We start from the raw sequence: 24,884 nt of genomic DNA on the forward strand, positions 1-24,884 counted from the left end.
TCGAGATGTGAGGAAGGAGGCGACCCTGCGCCCCGGGAGAGGAGGAGCGGGGAGAGAAGGTTGAACACACGGGCCGCGAAGAGCCTACCTGTTGTTCCGGATGCTGACCAGCACGCACAGCACCAGCTCTAAGTAGGTGCGTAGCACTTCCAGCCAACGGGTTGAGAGCTGCAGGGCTTCGACTTCCTCCCCGCCAGTCCCGGTGTCGACGCGGCCTCCATCGCCCGGGCCGCCTCCGCCGCTCAGGTAATTCTCCGCGGCGAATTCAACGCGCAGCTCTCGCACGAACCAGCCGCACTTGCGCATGAGGAATTCGAGCCGTGGCTGCTCCGAGGGCGAGACGCGGAGGCAGATGCGGAGCTGGGGCCACAGAGCCGGGTAGAAGAGGCACTCGCGCCAGTGCGAACAGGAGGCCGAGGCCCGTAACCGGTCGGACGCGGACAGGAAGGAGAAGATGTGCACGATTAGCTCGCTGGGCAGCGACGCGGCGCCTGCCGCTTGCCCGCACAGAGCCATTCGGCCCCGCCGCCGGCTGCCGGTCCTCGGCCGCCCCCGCAGTCCCCGGAGCAGCCCCCGCAGCCGTCGCAGCTGCTGCAGCCGCAGCCGCTGCCGCCGCCACCGCGCCACCCGGGCGGGCCCGGCTCGGGTTCGGGCTCCCGGCGGTCGGGGCTGCGGCACTGACAAGAACAACAACATCAATGACAAGGAAGAAGGGGGCGGAACCGTTGTGGGTCTCGGCGGAACCAAGTGCAGCACAAGTTGCGGAGAGGGGGAATGGCCTCTGCGGGGGTGGCCTCCAGATAGCCAGGCTCTGGCCTCTCAAACGCTACTCATGCGCATCCGAGGCCTGCACACTCAGGAACTTCAAAACCCTCGCTTGGACTGGTTAGGGGCCCGGAAGCGGCAGGATTTATTGTAAGGAAACGGCAGCCCTCCCCGCGCCTGGAGGCGGAGGCAGAGCAGTGGTAGGAGCTGAGTTTGACGTCACCGATGGTGGGAGGAGCCCTGCGTGACTGGGCGCGACTTCCGGAAGAAGGGAGCGCCAGATTGACTGTAGGGAAGGGAGATGCAGCACGTGATACCTGACGCAGGCAGGCCGACCGGCGGGGCGGGGCGGGAAGTGCTGGTGGTGCCGGCGATGGGCGCCCCCTCCCGTCTCACAGAGGCCGTCGAGTCCCGTCAAGTCTGTAAGTCGGTTAACTTGGGCGCTCAGGCGGTGGAAGTGGCGGAACTCGCGTTGGTGCAAGGGCTCGTGACGCTTCTCATTATACGTTTCTCTGTTGCTGGGCTGAGGACTCAAGAGCCAGAGTGGTGGCTTGGGTCTTTGTCAGCCGTCCCACCTGCCCGGAGTATTGTTGCGAGTTTCTGAGAGAGAGCCGCTAAGGAGGGGGAGCGGGCGCAGTCGCGGGCTTCCCCGGAGGGGCTGCGTCGCGTAGAGGAGAAGCGCGGGGCGGGGCGGCTGGAGGCCGGACCGAGGTCGCGAGTGGACTCCCCGCATTCCTTGTTCGGACCTCGAAGTGGACCTGCGCGTACACCTGGTGTGTGGGGAAGGAGTGAGGACAGCGCTACCCTTTGGATTTAGAGGGAGAGGAGAAAAAAAGGCAAATGAGTTAGGTTTGTTGGTTGATAATCAGCCTCTTCTCCGCGGTTTGAGAGAGGCTCCGAGTTCCGTGTTTTGAGGCCCTAGGTGTAAAGAAGCTGATTGTTATGGTAAAGGTTTTCTTTAGCTTGGCGCCCCTAATTTGAGAGAGGGATTTTCGAAAGAGTGTATCTTAACTTCATCGCAACTTGGGAAGTAGTTAACTGATTGTAAGGGGCAGTGAAGTCAGAAAAGGAGTAAGTGATTTTATGTAATAATTGAGGATTGCTTTAGTGAGGCTGCCGCTTCAAAGCCTTAACTATGATCTTGGAACAGCCTAGTTTTCTAGTGATTAACTCCAAGAAGCTGTTCTACTAGATATTTTTAGCTCTTTGAAGGCAAAACTCTCCATTCATGGTGCTTTGATGACTTTTGGTGTCTTGCACATACCACGTTGCCAGTGATGTGTTATCTTCATTTTGGTACCTGTAGAAAAAAAAGAAAAAAGCTAGCCTTCATGGTAGCTCACTTCTCTGAACCTCTTGTCTGCAAGAGATTTTTCTATGTAATTATTATTATATTTTTATTAATGAGCACTAATAGAAACAGCAGTGAATTAGGAAGTTGAGACTTGGATTTAACTTTTTTATATTTTAAACTCATTGAAATATTTTTAAGTGAACCATGGACGTCTGGATCTCCCACTTATAAGTACTTTAGTATGCATCTCTAAAAGCATATTACTATATAACAAAAATAATATTATCACACTTAAATAACTTCTGTTATCTAATAACCCATCTTCAAATTTATCTAGTTATCTCCCAAATGTTCTTTATAGCTGTTTTGTCCAAACCAGGATCCGATTAAGGACCACACTTGTTTTTGTTTGTATTTCAAGTCTCTTTTAATCTAGAATAGTCACCGCCCAACACACACTTTTTTCTTTTTTTGTCTCTCTGATTAGCTAAAGAGAGGAGGCTTATTGTCCTGTAGAATATCTCCCTTTCTGTAATTGTTTGACTACTTTCTCTTGGTGTTTAGCTTACTATTCTAGTACCTGAATTTCTAATAAACCGAGACATTAATGCTAAAGGCTTGATTAGGTTAATTTTGATCTTCCTCCATATAAAGTTCTGTGTTTTGTTAAACCTTAAAACAAAATCTGTGAGATGTTATTTTTTACAAATGTCCAACTTCTCCATCAACCACTCACTTAATGGCCTTAATAATTGATAATTCTTGCCTGAATCTTAATTGTATTGTGGGTTCCAAAATGATAATTTCTAATTCTTTCATTCCATCTACATTTATTAATTTGCATTCTTCTGTATAGGAGAAGCTTTCTTTCACAAGCTGACAACATTTAGTTACCCTGAAATACAACTCCTATTGAAAACGCAGAAAAAATGCTTAGTTCTTTTTCTTTTATTACCAGTTTTGAAAGTAAGTTATATGGCTTCAAAGAGTGACAAACGAGATTTTCTAGCTTTTATTTTTTCTGAACGTCCCATTCTCATTACATTTTTGTTATGTTTTAATCAATCATTCTTTTCAGTTCTCAGATTTTGATACTTCTAGAACTCTTCACAAAGAACTCTATGTAATTATTATTATAATTTTTAAAAATTCCTTGAGCATTTTTAGTTAGAGGTAACACTGGACTGGGTGGGAACGTGAGGCTGGATTTTGGTCTTTTTTCTTTTTTACTTTTGTCGTGATCTAGCTGGGTGACATTTAAACAAGTTGCTTAACCCTTTGGGGCCTCACTTTCTTCAGCTGTATAAGTAGAGAGTTTTGGCAAGGTTTCCTGCAGCTCTGATGTTCTGACTTTTTAAAAAAAACCCTATTTTACTGAGATATATTTTTCATATATAATTCATTCAAGTATACACCTTAACAATTTAGTAATTTTATCAAATGGTACAACCAACACTGTAAATCGGTTTTAGAACATTTTCATCCCTTTAATAAGATTCCACATACCCATTTACAGCTAATCCTCACTTCTTCCTTCAGGAAGCCACTAATGCACTTTCCATCTCTATAAATTTGCCTTTTCTGAACATTTGATATAAATGGAATCATACAATATATGATCTCTTGTGTCTGGCTTCTTTCACTTAGCATAATATATTTTTTTAAAATAAATTTATTATCTATTTATTTATTTATTTTTGGGTGTGTTGGGTCTTCGTTTATGTGCGAGGACTTTCTCTAGTTGCGGCAAGCGGGGGCCCCTCTTCATCGCGATGCGCGGGGCCTCTCACTGTCGCGGCCTCTCTTGTTGCGGAGCACAGGCTCCAGACGCGCAGGCTCAGTAGTGGTGGCTCACGGGCCCAGTTGCTCCGCAGCATGTGGTATCTTCCCAGACCAGGGCTCGAACCCGTGTCTCCTGCATTGGCAGGCAGATTCTCAACCACTGCGCCACCAGGGAAGCCCAACATAATATTTTTGAGGTTCATCCATGATGTAGCATGTGTCATTAATTCATTCCTTTTTATTGCTGAATAGAATTTCATTTTATTTATTTATTTATTTTTGGTCTACCTATTTACCAGTTGATTAACATTTATTTATTTATTTTTTTTGGCCCTGCTTAGTTCCCTGATCAGGGATTGAACCAAGGCCCTGGCAATGAAAGCGCAAGTCCTAACCACTGGACCGCCAGGGAATTCCCTGATTAACATTTAGGTTTCTAGTTTTTGGCTATTATGAATACCATTTCTGTAAATATTCATGTCCAAGTCTTTTGTGAACATATGTTTTCATTTCTCTTGGGTAGATACCTAGAAGTGAAAATGATAGGTTGTTTGATAGTTCTATGTGTAGCTTTTGGAGAAACTTCCAAACTGTTTTCTAAGGTGATTGTATCATTTTCCAGTCCTAACAGCAATGTATGAGGGTTCCTAGTCTCTGACTCTTTGATGATTTGGAGATATTCCCTGATTGATTTGAGACCGATATTTTTCCTTATTATTAGTGTTTTACTAACAACAAACTACCTTCTCCTTGGATACCATTAATAATTAATCTTTATTATTAGGAGTAGTTCCTAAAGGAAATAAAAATACAGATAGTCTCCAAAGTAGATGGTTCTACTTATGATTTTTCAACTTTACAGTAGTGCAAAAGCAATATGCATTCAGTAGAAACCATACTTAGAATTTTGCTCTTTTCCCGGGCTAGTGATACGTGGTAAGATACTCTCTCTTGATGCTGGGGAGTGGCAGTGAGCCACAGCTCCCAGTTGGCCCCATGATATTGAGGGTAAACAACCAATAGACTAAAAAACCATTCTGTTTTTCACTTTCAGAACAGTATACAATAAATTAAATGAGCTATTCAACACTTTATTATAAAATAGGCTTTGTGTTAGATGATTAGCCAACTGTAGGCTAATGTGTTCTGAGCATGTTTAAGGTAGGCTAGGCCAAGCTATGATGTTTGGTGGGTTAGGTATATTAAATGCATTTTTGACATTTTCAATTTATGATGGATTTACTGGAACATAATCTCATTATAAGTCAGGAAGGACCTCTATATCAATCTGCTATAAAATAAAATTAAGCTTCTTAGTGTTGTTTTTGAATTTTTAAAACTTCATTTAATTTTCATATTAAATGAAGGATGGTAGGAATACTGCTATTAACAACAATGAGCTAAGACATGAATTAATAAGTTATGATCTTGCTCAGTTACAGTTAAAACACAGTACATTTCAATGATGGCATACAATTTGTTTATTTTATTAAGCCAACATCTTTAATATTATTCCATTAAGTACTTATTGAGTATGTATATTCTTAGCATGTTAAGTGAGTTAGGTTATTTCTCTTGACATTTATTATACTATGTAAATTATAAATTATTTTTGGTAAACTTTTTGATAAAGTAACAAAATTGACTTCTTTAAAGGACAGAATGAAATCACATTTTGTGAAATTATAATGTCTGAGCTATGATTCAAAGCGTGGGAGGAAGTACTGACGTTATGAAGCCCATAAGTACTCAGTAGTACTAAGCTTCTGGTTCCAAAAGTGGCATATTGTCACTATAGCAACTACCCATGCTTATTTGGATTTGAAACCCAGGCAACGAATGGTGGATAAGAGTATAACATCAAGACGGATATGTACCCTGGTGGGTTGATATGCGTGACTGTTGATGGTCAAGTGTTCGTTCCGTTTTTCTTGTTATGTTTATTATGATTGATTCTTTTATAGAGATACCTTAATTCCTGTTAATGTATTTTTCTGGAGAGAAATTAAACATTCAATTTTCTTATGTTCTTCCTTTTCTAATATACTAAGCTTAATGCTTTCTCCAGTTTGATTATTAGGATATTAAATATAGTTTTACTCTAACTTTCTCTCCATTGCCAAACAATAGTTATAAAAATATAACTTTTATTATGCTGAATCACTTGACATTTCATAACAGAAAAAAATCTGTGATACAGATTTTATTTTAGCTACATCATGAAAAGATGTTCAGGGCTACCAATAGACATGCAAACTGCCTAAATTCAAACATTTTTTTGAAAGAATGTTTTTTTTTTTCTGAGCAGGGTGTGGGTTTCAGACACTTTTGGCAGGTAGAGATGATGTAACTTCCTTCCAATTATCTATTATCTGCACCCATAAAGTTACTTAGAGGCACAGGAGCCTCCTGGGAGAATAGAACTGGGAACTTGATTCTTTCTCTCCACCCTTGTCTGACAGATTGGAATGGTTCCTAGTGAGGTCATATTACAGGAAAAAGAAATGAAGGATTGAAAGGCATTTGTCTTTAGGGTAGGGAAAGTCTGCACTGGTGAGCTGGATGCAGGACAAAGGACCAAGTCTGTTTTTTTTTTTTCCTAGTTGCACCATATTGTTGATGTCAGAACTGATCTTAACCAAGCCACTCACAAGTTGGTTGTGCAAATTTGTGAACTGGAGGATCTATATCAATAAAGCAGGGATTGATAGCTCATATCCTAAAGGAGACAGGAGCAATAAGAGAAGAATTGGGTCCTAAGCAATATGATAGGTAGTGGGGAGGACTGCGGCTTACCAGAGGATGCTTTTCCCAGTGGGAAACTGGGCTCTGTGTTTCCAGATTTCCTAGTTTTTCAAGAGAAACTAAAATACTAAATTTTTAAAAGATGAAATGTCCTGATTGCTAGCTTTCACATTAAAAATATTCCGTGGGCAAACAAAACCAGATTCAAACAAAACCAGATTAGTCTGCAGGATGCCTGGTTACAACTTTTTAACCAAAGAGCTCTCATACATGTGGGCTGGGGCCACTTTGTGTTCCAAGAGCTAGGCCTGCTAGCTAATTCCTGTGTTTTAAGTCCACTCCCAGAGCTATTTTTTTCATTCATTCCTTTCAGAGTTTAAAGAAAAAGAAAGAAAAAGAGGTTTAACTTTAATGTCTATTTTATAGCATTACTGTTTTCTTGCCTTTTATTCAAGAGGATGGGTATTTTTAGGGGTACCTTTTGTTATTAAAAACTGAATATCACTATCTTTAATGCAGCTGATACAGCCAATAGGGTTCCTTGACTTCTGGTCAATATCAGTAATTGGCTGATTTTAATGATCTTGGTTTGAGTTGTACAGCTTATATTACATATAGGCAGTATCCCACAGTGGGGCTCATAGGACTGTTACTCCAAGGGTACTGTCTCTAAGCAGTCACTTTAACTGGGTTCCTTTAGTTTCTTAACTAGCTTAAGTAATGAGGGGATTTTTTTTTCTTTTTCTTTTTTCCTGGTTACTTTAGGGAGTTTTGAGGACATCCATACACATGCATTAGAGCACACCTGATCCTCACAGGGACTACATGGGGAACTAAAAACAGGAACTAATTGTTCCATAGTCTGTCTCTCCTTTTCAGTAGGCTTCCTTTGCTTTTTCATTTTGCATAGGGCCCAACTGCTGGCCCTTACTAGTCTACATGGTCTTCTAGTTCAAGTATCCAGTATCATTTGCAAATTTGTTCTTTGTCTCCTGTTGAAATTCTTGTGAGGATCTGACTGGGTTATTTTTGGGAAATAGGCAACAAAAATGTTGATGGTATTCCTGTTGATTGGCTGCTTTAAGGTAAAGAGTCCTGCCCTAGTCCAATTAGCTGAATTTAGGAGGATGGAGTAATGTGCTGAATGCTTTGGACAGATGGATGTAGGGATTTGGATGAAGAGAGGAAGGAGCTTTGTTCCGAACAGGGTGTGAGCCAACAACCACTCTGAAATCTATCTAGTAGATACCATGGCTCAGTAACTTTTTATCCAGAGATGCGTAGAACTCTGTATAGAATAAAAATGGCCTAAGCTGTCAACTGATCTTTTAAATAGTTGTTGAATAGTGTTCAGTCTATTTGGCTTCCCTTACTCCTGGAGTACTCATCAGACTTCCAGGTTATCCTAGTTGAATAGCCATGAGACTCTGTCATGAAGAGATATATTCCTCATGGTCAATTACCACAATGTTCTCATTGCAGAATTTAATATTTAATCCTTTGGAAAAATCTCTTAAGCCTTTTAAGTGCCAAAAAGGTGAAATGAAGTGAATATTTTCATACAGCAAACATTAATTGGAGTGTTGCTTTGCTCTAGGGCAAGAAAGTTTCACTTGATATGCCAACTCTAAACAGTTTTGGAGGTTGAGTAGTACTGTGTTGAGAAGGATTTTGGAATTTGAGATTGTTCCCTTGTTCTGCTGGGAAGAGTGCCATGTTTGATTTGTGATGTCTGCTGTGGTTGGAAAGAATTGTTGACCTGAATGACCTGTATTTTCTATCTGTAGTCTGTAATTATTGTTTAAATAATATATTAGTGTTTGCTTTCTACCTTCATTTTGTTGTACCTGTATACTTTTCAATGGGTAGTATTCATATCAATTCCTTATATTGTGAGTAACAGCAGATCACTCAAGTTTTATAAGTAAGTTTTTCCATATTAAGAATTTTTTAAAGCCAAAGTGATGTTAAGTAAATTTCTAAATATTAAAATTTATCAGCTCCTGACTGCATTCTCTAAGAATGTGAACTACTTCTTCACTTATATTGAATATTAAGGGGGCACTCATGCTTTTGCCCCACAAGGAAAATATAACAAAATTTCCCTTCACTTGAAGGATACAGGGTTTTTTCCCCCATGGTATTCAGTTTATATACAGGAACATTCTCTCTAAAATCTAGTCTTTAAGCAAGAAGCATCTAGTAGAAATTCATTACTTTTTTTTCTTAGAGTATTACATGAACATGGCAACAAAAAAATGTAGTACAAAAGTACTTTTGATGAAAAGCAACAGTTTTTCATTCCTTGCCTCCCATTGTTAGGCCTACCCCCAGAAACAAACATTTGAACTATTTTGCTGTTTGTTCTTTAGGTAACTTTAAATTATATGCTTTTACCTACACTCCTTGATTGATTAAACACTATTTCCTTCCTTTTATAAAAGATGAAGATTTAATTCAGTTACTTCCCCTTCCCTCCCCCAAATTCCTACCAATATTTGATAGTTAATTGTAATTTTACGTTTTTCTCTTGGTGTGTGTGTGTGTGTATTTATTGAGGTAACATTGGTTTATAACATTACATAAATCTCATGTGTGCAATTTGTCGACCTTATTCACAACAAAGTGCTTACCACCGAAAGTCTAGTTTCCATCCATCACCATACACTTGATTCTCTTTATCCATTTTGTCTCCCCACCCCCCCCTTACCTCTGGTAACCACCAGTCTGTTCTCTGTATCTATGTGTGTGTGCTTTTTGTTTTGTTTTGTTTGTTATTTTTAAAATATTCCACATGTGAGTGGAATCATACAGTATTTGTCTTTCTCTGACTGACCTGTTCACCTGGCACAATACCCTCAGGTTCCATCCATGTTGTACCAGATGGCAAAATTTAATCTTTTTTTATGTCTTGGTTCTTATATTAATCAGCTTTTACTGCATAGCAGTCACAATCTTCTGTGTACAAGAGAGTGGATTATGACAGATTAGGTAACTTTCAGCAGATATTTACTTCTTGGTCTTGCGACTTGCTTTGGCCAGAAAAACTTGGGCAGAAGTGACAGTATACCAGTTCTGAGCCTAGGCCTTAAGAGGTATTAAATGTTTCTACTTGCCACTCTGGGAGTTCCCAATCTTTGCATAATAAAACAGGTCCCAGGCATCTGCTGGCCACTGTAGAGCCCCAGATGGAGAAACATGGAAAAGATGTCAACTTGACCTACAGCCTGAAACAGAGATGCCCCAATTGACCTAAAGAATTTATTTCTAAGTGAGAAATATATGCTTATTTTTTGTATGTTACTGAGATTTTTGTGTTTGCTTGTTTTGCAGGAAAAGGTTGATCAATTTAAAAATGTGTACCTAGGAGTGGGGTGCTGCTATAATGAAAACTTAAAATGCATGCCCATTGGCTTTGGAACTGGGTGGTGGTTAGCAAGGAAACTATTATAGGAGGCTGGAAAAATGGCTGTGTTATGTAGTAGCAAAATGTTTGATAAAACTTGTCTGTGGTAACATGGAAGACAGTTTAATGAAGTTGCGGTATTGGGCAAGGAACTTTAAAGATGTTGAAAGCATGAGCTAGTTGCTGTTAGCTGCATAGGATAAGGTACTACAAGCATAATTCAATCTACCACATCTGATCTCTTGGTGATAATCATTCATGTCCCTTTTGTTCCAATGACGTAGTTCTTCATCTTCATATGTATGTGTGATGGAACATGCCAGCTGTCAGGCTTTCCTTTAGCGTGGGTGGATAGCCGACTATCAGGCTGCTGGTCTTCCAAATGCTGCAAAGAGGAAGGCCTGGCTCTGGGTCACTAAAACCATAGCTTAAAGTTAATTTTTCTGGTGATGTTTTCCCCTCCCTCCCTTTCTTATTTCCTTTTTAAAAAGGGGCTATAATTAATAAGGATGCTATTTGCTGAAACCAGTAAACCTGAAAATTTCAATGGCTAAACAAAATAGCATTTATTTTTTTACTTCTTTAGTAGTCTAGTGAAGGTCTTCCTCTCAGCAGGCAACTTTCCTTCATGTGATTTAGTGCACTGAATTTCTTGTCTTGTGATTCTGCCATCCTTAAAATTCCTTGTGATTCTCTGTCTCCTCCTAGCGGAAGGGGAAGAGAGAACAGAGAAGGCACTTCTTAATTGCCTTGGCAGGGAAATGACACATTACTTTTATTTACATTCCATTGGCTAAAACTAGTCATATGGTCGTGCCTAGATACAAGAGGGGTCTGAGAAATGATGTTTTTGGCTAAGTAGTTATTTCTTAGGGGCAACTCTATGTTATAGGAGGAAGTGTATGAATTTTGGTCAACATTTGGCCATTTTTGCCACAAAGGAGAGTTACCCTCTTGTTGCTTTTGGCTGGGGGTAAATATTAGGCTCCTTGTGTGCTTTGTGAGCAGAGGTGGAAGAGGAAGGTAGACATGGAATGTTTGACTTGGTACAGTTTTTCTATATTCAGATCTTCAGTTCATCTCTGTCCTTAGCTACTCCCTTTCTTAATGCCTCTTTAAGACAGTTCCTCAGGTTTCCCTGAGCCAAGAATCCCTCTAGGGTTCCAGTGGGCAGATCAGCTTTCATTCTCAGTTGCAGCTTCCTCCTGGTGTAGTCTGTTCTGTTTAAGTTGTCAATACACTTCTATTTTTGTCTTTCAGAAATTTGTTGAAATCTCTTGCTGGCCAATGATCAGCTCTTTCCAAGCTGAGTTTTCTTCACTGTTATACAGGCCTAAGTATCTGTACATTGTTTTTTATTTAAGTTTTAGGAGTCTGTTGAAATAAATACAGAATATCTTCAATTAGTACCTCTAACAGAATTTCAATTATTTTTTAATACCTGCTGCTTAATGAAGATGCTTTACTGTCTACCATGTGCCGAGCACTTCTCCAGGCTCTGGGGGACATGTAAAAAGGTATAATATACAACCTGTAAGTGTAGAGTCCACACTCACTCTGTCCCAACTTTGATTCTACTACCGGCTTACTTTTTCAGACAACTGATTCTATCATGGTACTTCTTTAGAAATGTTTGGTGCTTTTTCCTTGCTCATCTTTCCCTCTGTAAACCCTCCCTGGTTTTCAGTTCCCTCTCTAACAGTACATGCCCCTCAAGTGAGAACTATTCAGTTCCTTGTGTCATCAGCATGCCACGTCATTTCTCACCTCTGTGCCTTTGTACATGTAGTCTCTACTTTCTGGAGTAACTGTCCCTTTCATATCTGAGTCCTGCTTAGATACAAATGCTGAATTCAAATTTCACTTTTTTTTCTAAATAAATATTCATTGATTGAAGCTTTAAGTCATTTAGACCAGTGCTATTCAAAGTGCAGTCTGTTCTTTTCCCATTTAGGTTATTACCTGAATTGAGCAGAATATTGAGCAGAATCATGGAATCACTTTGCCATACACCTGAAACTAACACAACACTGTTAATCAACTATGCTCCAATATAAAATAAAAATTTAAAAACAAACAAAAAAACCAAAGTGCAGTCTGCAGACTGATACTGGAGCATGAACTGTTACCACTATGCTGAAATATAAGTACGGAAATTGAGAATAAGCTTTAGAAACTTTTATAGAAATTTGACAGAGAAATTATATGTCTGTCAAATTTATAATAAAATTTGGTTTCTATTTTACACGTTTAAAAAAATTCTGGTAATTCATTTAAATTTCATTTTATAAAAGGCTCTGTCCACAAAGGATTAGAAAATTAAAAAAAAAAGACATCTCACCACAGTTCAAGAAGCACTTATTTGTTTGTTTATTTATTTATTTATTTATTTAGGCCGTACCTCGTGGCTTGCGGGATCTTAGTTCCCCAACCCGGGATTGAACCCAGGCCACAGCAGTGAGAGTGCTGAGTCCTAACCACTGGACAACCAGGGAATTTCCAAGAAGCACTAATTTAGACTACAAAGCATATGAGTATTTAGCAGTAAAGAGATCAGTATATTTTGGACCAGTAGAAGAGGATTTCACAAAGGAGATGAGAGCTCTTCTTGAAGGGTGCGTAGGATTTGGATGGTTGGAAAGCACTGTGGCATTTCCAGTAGGGATAATGGGGTTTTGGATTACAAATGGAGGAGAGTTGTGCTAATATGATCTGGAGAGAAAAGAATCCTAGCAGAGTTAAAAAGTAAGTCCACAGAGAGCTGACCAGTTACCGGAGCATTTATTTGGTTACTGCTTGAGCTACTGCAGGATGAAGACCTTTCATTCCCATATGTCTGTTGCTGATTTTCCATGGGACTAGTAGTAGTGAGTACATTTTACATTTTGCCTGTTTGAAACATTTCTTTTTAATTTAGCCTTTATGGTTGGCTTATTGATACTTTAGTTGTTGCTGAGTTTATTGTAGATTTAATATGAATAAGTAAATAAGTAAAATACAAACTAAAGAAGAATAATTGATAATTGATAAAAATTATTTAAATTTTAAATTATTTTTTAAGCCTAAACAATATAAATTTATTTTCTCACAGTTCTGGAAGCTAGAAGTCTGAGATAAAGGTGTCTGCAGACTTGATTCCTTCTGAAGCATCTCTCCTTGGATTGTAGATGTCCTTCTTCTCACTCCTTCTTCACATGGTCTTTCCTCTCTGTGTCTGTGTCCTGATCGCCTCTTCTTATAGGGGCGTCAGTCATACTGGATTGGGGCCACCTTAATGACCTCATTTAACCATATATAATTGCCATTTAACCACCTATATAATGTCTCCTGTCTTCAAATATATATAGTCACATTCTGAGGTACTGGGGGTTAGAATTTCAGTATATGAAATTTCGGGGAAACAGTTCTGCCCATGAAAAGGGGGTATATGAGGCTAGTTTTTCTTATAGTTTTAATCACTCAGAATCCAAAGGTGGTGGGTTTGGAACTCACAGCTTCAGTAGGGGAATTTGTACTTATTCTTTTGGTAGAAATTGCTGCATCTGAAGAGAAGCTTTAACATCTTACTTGACTCTGGTCTGATTATATTTCAGGACTACCTTGAAGATGCATTGAAAATTCTGCTACACTGGAGGAGTGAAGTATCCCATTCAGTTGGTGATTTTCCTGTCATGGAAGTTGCTTGCCAGCTCTAATTTTGAATGAACACAGTAAACACAATGGTGAAAATATCAATTAAAAAAATCTACTCTCCATTACTATGTATGTCTGTTTCCCTGTGTGTTCTGAACTCGCTCGTAGCTACCAACACATAGTTGTCTGTAGCTTCGGTTTTGCCAAACTATTAAAATCATGTATTTTTTCTACTGTTCTCCTTTGACTTTGCCTTCAGCTCTTGCTGCTCAAGATTGAGATATGAAAGGATACTTCTGTCTTTTACCACACAATTCCTTTGTCAGGAATTTCATGATTTCCTCCAAGTTTGCAGTTATGTGTTTGACTTTATTCCCTAATTTTAACACTGACTGTTTTTCATTTTATATTTTCCTACTTTTGTATTTTTGGGTTGATTCTTTTTTTTTTTTTTTTAAAGATTGATTGATTGATTGGTTGATTGATTGCTATGTTGGGTCTTCGTTTATGTGCTAGGGCTTTCTCTAGCTGCGGCAAGTGGGGGCCACTCTTCATCGCGGTGCGCGGGCCTCTCACTATCGCGGCCTCTCTTGTTGCGGAGCACAGGCTCCAGATGCGCAGGCTCAGCAGTTGTGGTTCACGGGCCCAGTTGCTCCACGGCATGTGGGATCCTCCCAGACCAGGGCTCGAACCCGTGTCCCCTGCATTAGCAGGCAGATTCTCAGCCACTGCGCCACCAGGGAAGCCCCCTAGGTTGGTTCTTTTAAAATCTTTATTTACTTATTATTTTTTTGTTGAAGTATAGTTGAATACAATATCATCTTAGTTTTTAGTGTAAACATAGTGATTTGACATTTATATACATTATGAATTGATCACCACTATAAGTTTATTAACCACATGTCACCATACAAATGTATTACAATATTATTGACTGTATTTGCTGTGCTGAACATTACGTCTTGATTACTCATTTATTTTATAACTGGAGGTCTGTACCTCTTAATCCCCTTCACCTATTTTACCTAACCCCCACCTACTTCCCCTCTGGTGTCCTCCAGTTTGTTTTCTGTATCTATGACTCTGTTTTTTTTTTGTTTTATTCATTTGGTTTGTTTTTAGATTCCATATATAAGTGAAATCATGTGGTATTTGTGTTTCTCTGGCTTATTTCACTTAGCATAATACACTCTAGGTCCATCCATGTTATGGGGGCTTGTCTTCCCAGTTCTGGTCCCCCAGGCTGGGGAGCCTGGCATGGGGCTCAGACCCCTTACTCCTCAGGGAGAATGTCTGCGGTTGTGATATCCCTCCTAGTTGTGGGTCGCTGCACTAGGGTGTGGGTTCTCTGCCTCTGCTACCCATCTTGATGTGGCCTTTTCTTTATATCCTTAGTTGTAGAAAATCTGTTCTGCTAGTCTTTAGATATTTTCAGAGATAGTTGTTCTATGTGTAGTTCTGTATGTGTGTCCATGGGAGGAGGTGAGCTCGGGATCTTCCTATTCTGTCTGCCGTCTTGATCTAGATCCAATCTGATAAAAATTATTTTAAATTAAAAAAACTTGCTTTTATCTTGTTCTCTATTTTCCTTTGTTGGTTTTGTCTTAGATTAAAGCTTTTCTTTCTTGTTTCTGAATTACAGTCATTAATTTAGAGATCTGGGATTAAAAAGAATATTGATATAAACATTGCTCCTGAAGAATTAACATTTAGCTTATAGCACAAAATATGAGCTGAACTAGTTTTTTTTATTACAGTAAAATATACGTAACGTAAAATTTACCATTTTAAGCATACAGTTCAGTGGCGTTAAATATATCCACATTATTGTGCGACTGTTAACCACCATCCATCTCCAGAACTTTTTCATTTTTTCAAACTAAAACTCCATACCCATTAAAAAATAGCTCCTCATTTCCCATCACTGCCCTGAACTAATCATTTTAAATTTACCTATTTTTGTGTCTTCTTACTTGTTCTGTTTGCTATCATTATAAATGAATACATATTGAATACCCCTTATATATGTGGAACTGGGCCAGATGCTGACCAGGGTTGAGTTACATTTAAAAAGAAGGCTGAAACTGCATAGCACAGGGAGATCAGCTCTGTGCTTTGTGACCACCTAGAGGGGTGGGATGGGGGGGTGGGAGGGAGGGAGATGCAAGAGGGAAGAGATATGGGAACATATGTATATGTATAACTGATTCATTTTGTTATAAAGCAGAAACTAACACACCATTGTAAAGCAATTATACTCCAATAAAGATGTTAAAAAAAAAAAAAAAAGGCTGAGCATTTTGCCATTAGGTGGTTTCCTAGGTGACAGAGTCTTGTTGTATCATTTTCTTTATCTTACATCCACACTCCAATCCATTAAATGTGCAAAAGTACACAAGCTGTTTTTTTGTTTCAGAGATTACCAGGAAAATGCCTAATTTCACCAGTTTGACAATTCTAAGTCCAGATTGAGCTGAATTATTGCTTTGATTTCATGTGATATTTTGAGTACCTAAATTAACATATTTGCAAAATTACTAAATATAAAAGTGGATGGTAACTTGGTTATTTTTTTAAAGCCTGGAGAAATTTTTAATAGCTATATATATATACCTTTTGAGGTGTCATTGTTTTATTTCTTCCTCTCTAACTTCTTTTTCTTTGTTATGTTCAGTTGCACCTCTTCCTTCCCCTGCCCCGTAGGTTATCTTTCTCATGGTTTTTGCCTTTAGTTTTTTGCTTAGAAATCTCACCTTTGTCAGTTCAGTTATCTCTCTGTGAGAAAATAACTCCTAAGTCTATACAGTTGACACTTGAACAGTATGTGTTCAAACTGCGTGGGTCCACTTATATGTGGATTTTTAAATAGTACTACACAGTTTGTGGCTGGTTGAATCCGCAGGTGCAAAACCGTGGATACAGAGGGCTGACTATAAAGTTATACATGAGTTTTTGACTGGGTGGAGGATTGGCACCTCTAACCCCATGTTGTCCAAGGGTCAACTATATTCTTAACCTTGAGTCATAGTTCTGAATCTAGAACTGTCCTGAAATTTTCTCTTACGTGATCTGGTGTTACCTCAAACAAACATGTCTAAGGTTGGACTTAACATTTTTTCATCCACTTTAAACCTCCTCCTCTTTTCTCTCTTTTTTTTTAATAGCACTACTATTTTTGTCATTACCTAAGCTTGACGTTTAGCAGTGGTTTGCTCTTTCTCTCCCAATTCAGCTAGTCACTAGATCCTACCAACTATTTCTGTCTGTTATTATGATCATTGTCACATATGACCCTTTGCATTCTTATTGCACTGTATCCAATATAAGGCCTGATCAGCTGATGCCTAGGTTACTGCAGTAGTCCCCTGCCAATAGAGTTTTTCTCTTGAGTCCCTTATACCACTTTTTTTTTTGTAACTCTCATGTGAAAGTTGTGAATATCTATTTTGGATTATAGTTAATTATGTCTCACCATTGTCTTTTTCATCTTTGTACTGCCTAGAAGCCTTACATCATAGTGGGTACTCAATAAATGTTTTTGAGAATATGGTATTCTAATTATAATTTCTTCTTCTAATGTATTTTGTACAGCATTGCCATGTTCTTTCATTCATTTAACAAATATTTATTGAGTGATTATTTTGTGCCAAGGACTTTTAGCTGCTAAGGGTATAGTAATCAACAATCAAACAAAAACTTATGACTCTGGTAGCTTATATTCTAGTGAGGTAGAACAATGACAAAGTAGCAAAATACATAATGTCTTAGATGGTGATAACTGAAAAGGAGAAAAAAATAAATGAAGGGGGGAGATAGGGAGTATCAAGGGTGAAAGATTGATATTTTGGATAAGGTGGCCAGGAAGGCCCTTTTGCAAAGGTGGCACTTGAGTAAAGACTAAAGGAAGTGAGTGGGGAAGGCAGCAAATATCTGGGGAAATAAGGTTCCAGGCAAAGGGAGCAGCAAGTGCAAAGGACCTCGAGTGCAAGCGTGCCTGGCGTGTTTGAATATTGGAGAGCAATAGAGTGAGCTGAAAGATGGGTAGTAGGAAGCAAGGGTGTGTATTAGGAGGAGAGGTATAGAGTGGGAAAATACATATTGAGTAGGGCCTTGTAGGACACAATTAGGAGTGTGGTTTTTTTCTCTGAATGAAATGTTTAGCCTTGGGAGGATTTTGAACTTACAAGTGACATGGTCCTTCTTGTTAATGGAATCATTCTGGTAACTATAATTGAGAAGGGAGAGGAAGCAGGAAGATCAGTTACGAGCTTTGACACAAATCTTGGTCAGAGATAATAGTGGCTCAGACCTCAGTGATAGCAGTGGGAGTAGTGAGAGGTATTCTTGTTTGGGATGTAGTTGAAGTAGAGCCAACAGAATTTTCTGATGGGTTGGATGTGAAGCATGAGGGGAAATGAAGAGTCATGGATTATCTGAAGGTCTTTGGCCTGAACAGCTGAAGAATGGGGTTGCCAACTGAGATAGAGGTGCCTCTGAGAGGAGCAGGTTTGGTAGTGGGTTTGTTAGGAGTTAAGCTTTGGACATGCTAAGTTTGTGATCCCTGCTTGACATCCAATCAGAGCAAGATTGTCTAGGTTCATGTGGGTATATTAGACTGAAGTTCAGGAAGGAGATCTGGGAGTCATCAGTATTGAGATAGTGTCTAAAACTATGAGACTGAGTCATCGGGAGAATGAATGTAGAAAGAAAAGATCAAACTTTCTGAAATACCTTACCCCATATCTCTGCTTAGTACATACCTTGAAAGGCTCCAGGTTCTCCATGGCCTTTCACAGTGTAGTCTTGTACAAATCTCTTATGTCAGTCACATTGGATACTTATGTTGCCTAAGATCTCCTTTTGCATTGCTGCCTTCCTATTTTTGCTCATCCTTTTCCTTTTCCTTAGAATGCTTTCTTCTTTCTACCCAACTTAAATCTAGTTTTTTCCAAGCATCTTTATCTTATCACCACCAAATGATCTATTTCTTTTTCAAACATCACTTATTTCATTTTGTGAAAGTCTGTGTCTTTATTCCACTCCCCCCCCCTTATCTTGTCTCTATTGTGAAGTTCAACATATTTTTATATGTGTCCTTTTTTTTCCTAATGACGTAATGAAATCTGTGGCAGGGACCATGATTTTTAATGTCTTCTGCAGTGATCGGAACCCCAGTTCTACTCCTCAGGGTATATTTGTGGAGAAACAGTCTTTACAAACACTAGAAACCTGGAGGAAGCAAGGCTGTTCAGGAACATCTGGACATTGATTCTGCTTTCTCCCATTAGATAAAAAGTTGTGGCCTTATTAGCACTGAGTTTGGGTCAAGAACCAGCAGGAGCCCAGATGTTTATAATTTTTTCCCATTAAAGGGCATAAATTCTTAGAGCTTGTTTTTACCAAAATGGTAATGTAAGCCCTAAGCATAAAAGAGAAGTGGAACCATAATAATTGATCTTGCCAAATATTGCAAGACCCTATCTTGTCCTTTCACTGGTAGTGCATGACTTTAGAGGCCAGTGGAAGCTATGCTGAGATATACTACATCTGTCCCTGCTCTTAGTGGCAATGACTGCTGATAAGATTTGGATCCTTGGCTGAGTAAGTCAGGAACTAAATATAAGCTTATTGTGTGTGTGTGTGTGTGTGTGTGTGTGTGTGTGTTCTCTCTAATTCATAGCTGATAGCTAACATTTATTTAGAGTTTACCTACTATGGGCCAGTTAGTTCTAATGCTCTACATGTATTAACTCTCTTGATCTTCATAACATCATGTGAATTAGCTATTTTCAGCATATAGCCATTTTTAGATAAGGAACTTGAGGAAAAGAAGACCAAGTAACTTTCTTTAATAGCTCTATTGATACTAAGTGGAGGAATGGGGTTTGATCCCAGAAAGTTTTGATCCAGAGCTTTTATTTTTAACTGCTGTACTATACTAGCCTGTCTGAAATACTGCAAGCCAATTTTAATTTTAATTTATTTCTTTTTGTCTTCTAATAGATGCCTGTATAATTTAAAATAATATACCACTATTTCTTGATTTATCATCTAACGCAATACCATTGATGACCTGCCATTAAAGATGAGGCTTTAGGGAATTCCCTGGTGGTCCAGTGGTTAGGATTCCCCTGCTTGCATTGCAGGGGGCCTGGGTTTGATCCCTGGTCTGGGAACTAGATTCCACAAGCTGTGCAGCATGGCCGAAAAAAAAAAAAAAGAGGCTTTAGTTCATTTACACTACTCTTGTGCTACTGTACTCTCCTTTAGATTTTATATGGTTATATATTGTTGATGTTATTTCCTCTATTTTTGCAACTCCAATATAACTAAGCCCCTATGTCATGTTCCATTAATTTTGAGCAGTATCTCTTATTTCCCTTTTTATAAAGTGAGGATATTATCACTCATATCCTTTACTTCAACTCTTTTACCTTTTTTTCTGTCTTTTATTTTTATTTTATGTATTTTTAAAATTTTATTTATTTATTTATTTTTGGCTGCGTTGGGTCTCTGTTGCTGCGCACGGGCTTTCTCTAGTTGCGGCAAGTGGGGGATACTCTTTGTTGCCGTGCATGGGCTTCATTGCGGTGGCTTCTCCTGTTGCGGAGCACGGGCTCTAGGTGCGCGGGCTTCAGTAGTTGTGGCACGCAGGCTCAGTAGTTGTGGCTCCCGGGCTCTAGAGAACAAGCTCAGTAGTTGTGGCGCACGGGCCTAGTTGCTCCGTGGCATGTGGGATCTTCCTGGACCAGGGCTCGAACCCGTGTCCCCTGCATTGGCAGGTGGATTCTTAACCACTGCACCACCAGGGAAGTCCTGTCTTTTAACTTCTGTCAAATATCTATTTATTTTAAAATGATCAAAGTTGATAATATTTATATTCTATTTAAAGAAGGCAATATAACATTGTGGTTAAGAATGTAGACAGTGGAGCCAGGTTGCCTGGATTCAAATCCAAACTCTACCACATCCTAACTTAGTGAAGTTGGCAAGTTATTTAATCTCTCTGTGCCTCACTTTCCTCAACTGTAAAATGGGGATAATAATGGTACTTATTTCACAGGATTATTGTCATAATTAAGTGACTTATTGTATGTAAAGCATTTAAAACAAGGCCTGGTACATACTAAGTACTATATGAATGATTGCTATTAGTGTTATCATAATTATTCTGTAATCATAATTAACTCTTCCATGCTTTCAATTTATTCTAAATTTAATAAACAACATTTAACTGTTTAGCTTATTATGACTACAGTGCAGAAACAAATAGTACATTGTGATTATATTTCTTTGTTTTGGGGTCCAAAATCATAACCTTAGCAATAGGTTTTTAGGATCAGAGTCAAATGGGTTATGTTTTCTTCTATTCCATATATTTTTTACTCCATATATTTTAAAAATTATGTAATATTTTAATTTTATTTAAAATTGGATAATGACTTTCTTATAGAGCCCTCCCCCACCCCGCCAGAGTTTGGAATTACTTTTTTCCTTCTTGCTGACAAAAAATAAGATACTTTGATCATATTCTCAGAATTACCTGGCTTCTGTGTTACACTTGGTTATAAGAACTCACTTCCTTCTTGGAGATGGTCCTTTCACAATCTATGAAAGATAAAATTGATAAATTGGACTTTACCAAAATTAAAAACTTTTGCTCTACAAGAGATACTGTTAAGACAGTGAAAAGCCAGGTTATACCTGGGAGAAAATGTTTGCAAATCACATATCTGATAAAGAACATATATCCTGACTATATAACAAATTTTTAAAGCTCAGCAATAAGAAAACAACCAACTGATTAAAAAAATGGACAAAGATCTGAATAGACACTTCAAAGAAGATTTATGGATGTCAAATAACCATGTGAAAAGATACTCAACATTATGTTTCATTAGGGAAGTGAAAATTACTTCCCTAATGACAAATAATGAGGAGCTACTCAGTGAGGAGCTACTACACATTTATTAGAATGGTTAAGATCCAAAAAATTGGCAATACCAAACGCTGGTGATCTCATACTTGCTGGTGGGAATGCAAAATGGTGTAGCCACTTTGGGAGACAGTTTAGCAATTTCTTATAAAGTTACACACAGACTTACCATCAGAAAGAGAAAAACAAAGACCGTATGCTAACACATATGTATGGAATCTAAAAAAAAAAATGGTTCTGATGAAGCTAAGGGCAGGACAAGAATAAAGATGCAGAGGTAGAGAATGGACTTGAGGACACGGGGAGGGGGAAGGGTAAGCTGGGATGAAGTGAGAGAGTAGCATTGACATATGTACACTAACAAAAGTAAAATCGATAGCTAGTGGGAAGCAGCTGTGTCGCACAGGGAGATCAGCTTGGTGCTTTGTGACCACCTAGAGGGGTGGGAGGGAGACGCAAGAGGGAGGGGATATGGAGATATATGTATATGTATAGCTGATTCACTTTGTTATACAGCAGAAACTAACACACCGTTGTAAAGCAATTACACTCCAGTAAAGATGTTTAAAAAAAACAAAACAAAACACAGACTTACCATATGACCCAGCAATTGCACTCCTAGGTATTTACCAAATTAATTTGAAAATGTATGCTCACACAAAAACCTACGTGTGCTTTATTCACAACTGCTAGCTTTATTCATAATCATCAAAAAACTGGACGCAACCAAGAAGTTCTTCAACAGATGATGGTACAGCCATACAATGGGTTATTAATCAATGAAAAGCAGGAATGAACTATTAATTAATGCTACAACATGGATGCATTTTTTTTTTAACAGACTGTCATGTACAGTCAGGTATCTTACCCATAGGCAGAGATACCATCAGAAAGGTCTATGATGGAAGATTGACCCTTGCTTGTATTTATTTATTTATTAATTTATTTATTTTTGGCTGTGTTGGGTCTTCGTTTCTGTGCGAGGGCTTTCTCTAGTTGTGGCAAGCGGGGGCCACTCTTCATCGCGGTGCGCGGGCCTCTCACTATCGCGGCCTCTCTTGTTGCGGAGCACAGGCTCCAGACGCGCAGGCTCAGTAATTGTGGCTCACGGGCCTAGTTGCTCCGCGGCATGTGGGATCTTCCCAGACCAGGGCTCGAACCCGTGTCCCCTGCATTAGCAGGCAGATTCTCAACCACTGCGCCACCAGGGAAGCCCTGGATGCATCTTAAATGCATTTTGCTAAGTTAAGGAAGCCAGATTGAAAAGACTGCATACTAAATGATTCCATTCATATGGTCTTCTAGAAAGGGCAAAACTATAGGGATGGAAAGCAGATCAGTGGTTGTTGGGGTTTGAGGAAGGAGGAGTGTTTGACTTGGGCAAGCACGTGGAATTTTTTAGGGTGATGAACTAAACTGTTGTGGACATATGATGCTATGCATTCTTTAAAATCCATAGAACTTTATAGCATAAAAAGGTTAATGTATGCATATTTTAAAAAATCAACCAGGAGTTTGAGGGATTCCAAAATGGAATGCAGACTGATAAAAGAATCTAACCAATGTATTAGAAATGTATATGGCATAGCCTCACTGAAGGAATGGGTAAAAAGATGCTTGACTTGAATAACTTTGGAAAAGAATGCTTCAACTCGGAAACTATAAGACTAAAGATAAAGGTATACATAAACACTATACTCTGATAAAGTTGTGTCTCACGGGTACAGGTTAACAATTGTGAAACTACATGTGTACTGAGAATGAACAAATATGTAAAAGTGTGGTGGCTGATAGGGGCCAGGTTTCTCACTATTGGAAAGGGAGATTGGAGATAAGCATGGGGGGAAGGCTAGAACGAACATAGTAACTGACCAGTACTCCTTGAAACTGTTAAGGTCATCAAAAATAAGGTCTTTAGAAACTGTCACCAGAAAAAAATAAGACAACGTGATCACTAAGTATGATATGGTATCCTGAATGGGATCTGGAACAGAAAGGACATCAGGGAGAAATTAGTGAAATCCAAATTAAATGTGTAGTTCAGTTAATACTAAAGTACCGGTGTTCATTCCCTAGTTGTGACCACCATGCCATATAGTGTAAGATGTTAATAATAGGGGAAACTGGTATATGGGAATGCTCAGTACTATCTTGGTAACTTTTCTATATATCAAGCTATTCTAAAAAAGTTTGTTTAAATTAAAAAACCTCAATAAATGACATTTAACTAATTTATGATTATATAATACAGAACCAAATAGTTTATGCTGTGATTACATTTCTTTGTCTCTGTGTCCAAAGTCATGACCCTAAGGAGAATGTTTCTAGGATCAAGCTCAAATAGGTTTTTTTTTTAACATCTTTATTGGAGTATAGTTGCTTTACAAGGGTGTGTTAGTTTCTGCTGCATAACAAAGTGAATCAGCTATACATATACATATATCCCCATATCCCCTCCCTCTTGCATTTCCCTCCCACCCTCCCTATCCCACCCCTCTAGGTGGTCACAAAGCACGAAGATGATCTCCCTGTGCTATGCAGCTGCTTCCCACTAGCTATCTATTTTATGTTTGGTAGTGTATATATGTCCATGCCACTCTCTCACTTCGTCCCAGCTTACCCTTCCCCCTCCCCGTGTCCTCAAGTCCATTCTCTACCTCTGCGTCTTTATTCCTGTCCTGCCCCTAGGTTCTTCAGAACCATTTTTTTTTTTTTTTTTTAGATTCCATATATATGTGTTAGCATATGGTATTTGTTTTTCTCTTTCTGACTTCACTCTGTATGACAGACTCTAGGTCCATCCACCTCACTGCAAATAACTCAATTTCTTTTTTATTTTATGGCTGAGTAATATTCCATTGTATATATGTGCCACATCTTCTTTATCCATTCATCTGTCGATGGACACTTAGGTTGCTTCCATGTCCTGGCTATTGTAAATAGAGCTGCAGTGAACATCGTGGTACCTGACTCTTTTTGAATTACGGTTTTCTCATGTTATATGCCCAGTAGTGGGATTGCTGGGTTGTATGGTAGTTCTAGTTTTAGTTTTTTAAGGACCCTCCATACTGTTCTCCATAGTGGCTGTATCAATTTACATTCCCACCAACAGTGCAAGAGGGTTCCCTTTTCTCCACACCCTCTCCAGCATTTATTGTTTGTAGATTTTTTGATGATGGCCATTCTGACTGGTGTGAGGTGATACCTCATTGTAGTTTTGATTTGCATTTCTCTAATGATTAATGATGTTGAGCATCCTTTCATGTATTTGTTGGCAATCTGTATATCTTCTTTGGAGAAATGTCTATTTAGGTCTTCTGCCC

The 24,884-nt window shown here is 39.0% G+C and overlaps 1 protein-coding gene and 1 long non-coding RNA gene across 5 annotated transcripts in view; one reads left to right on the forward strand and one right to left on the reverse strand.

The window, feature by feature from the left end:
• FBXO33 (F-box protein 33) overlaps positions 1-929 on the reverse strand; it is a 32,196-nt gene extending 31,267 nt beyond the window's left edge. The window contains exon 1 of the mRNA XM_059914149.1: positions 89-929. Within this exon, the coding sequence (XP_059770132.1) occupies positions 89-696 (608 nt within the window). The 5' untranslated portion in view covers positions 697-929. The remainder of the gene's footprint in view (positions 1-88) is intronic.
• LOC132359685 (uncharacterized) overlaps positions 719-24,884 on the forward strand; it is a 55,998-nt gene continuing 31,832 nt past the window's right edge. Inside the window, exons 1-2 of one of the 4 annotated variants that reach the window (XR_009500900.1) lie at positions 719-1,187; positions 13,586-13,750. This is a non-coding gene — a long non-coding RNA (uncharacterized LOC132359685). Of the gene's footprint in view, positions 1,188-13,585; positions 13,755-24,884 lie in introns of those variants that run through there. The other 3 variants (XR_009500899.1, XR_009500901.1, XR_009500902.1) reach the window with 3 other exon arrangements.

The sequence above is a fragment of the Balaenoptera ricei genome, chromosome 2 (genome assembly GCF_028023285.1).
Source record: "Balaenoptera ricei isolate mBalRic1 chromosome 2, mBalRic1.hap2, whole genome shotgun sequence".
Classification (NCBI taxonomy): domain Eukaryota; kingdom Metazoa; phylum Chordata; class Mammalia; order Artiodactyla; family Balaenopteridae; genus Balaenoptera; species Balaenoptera ricei.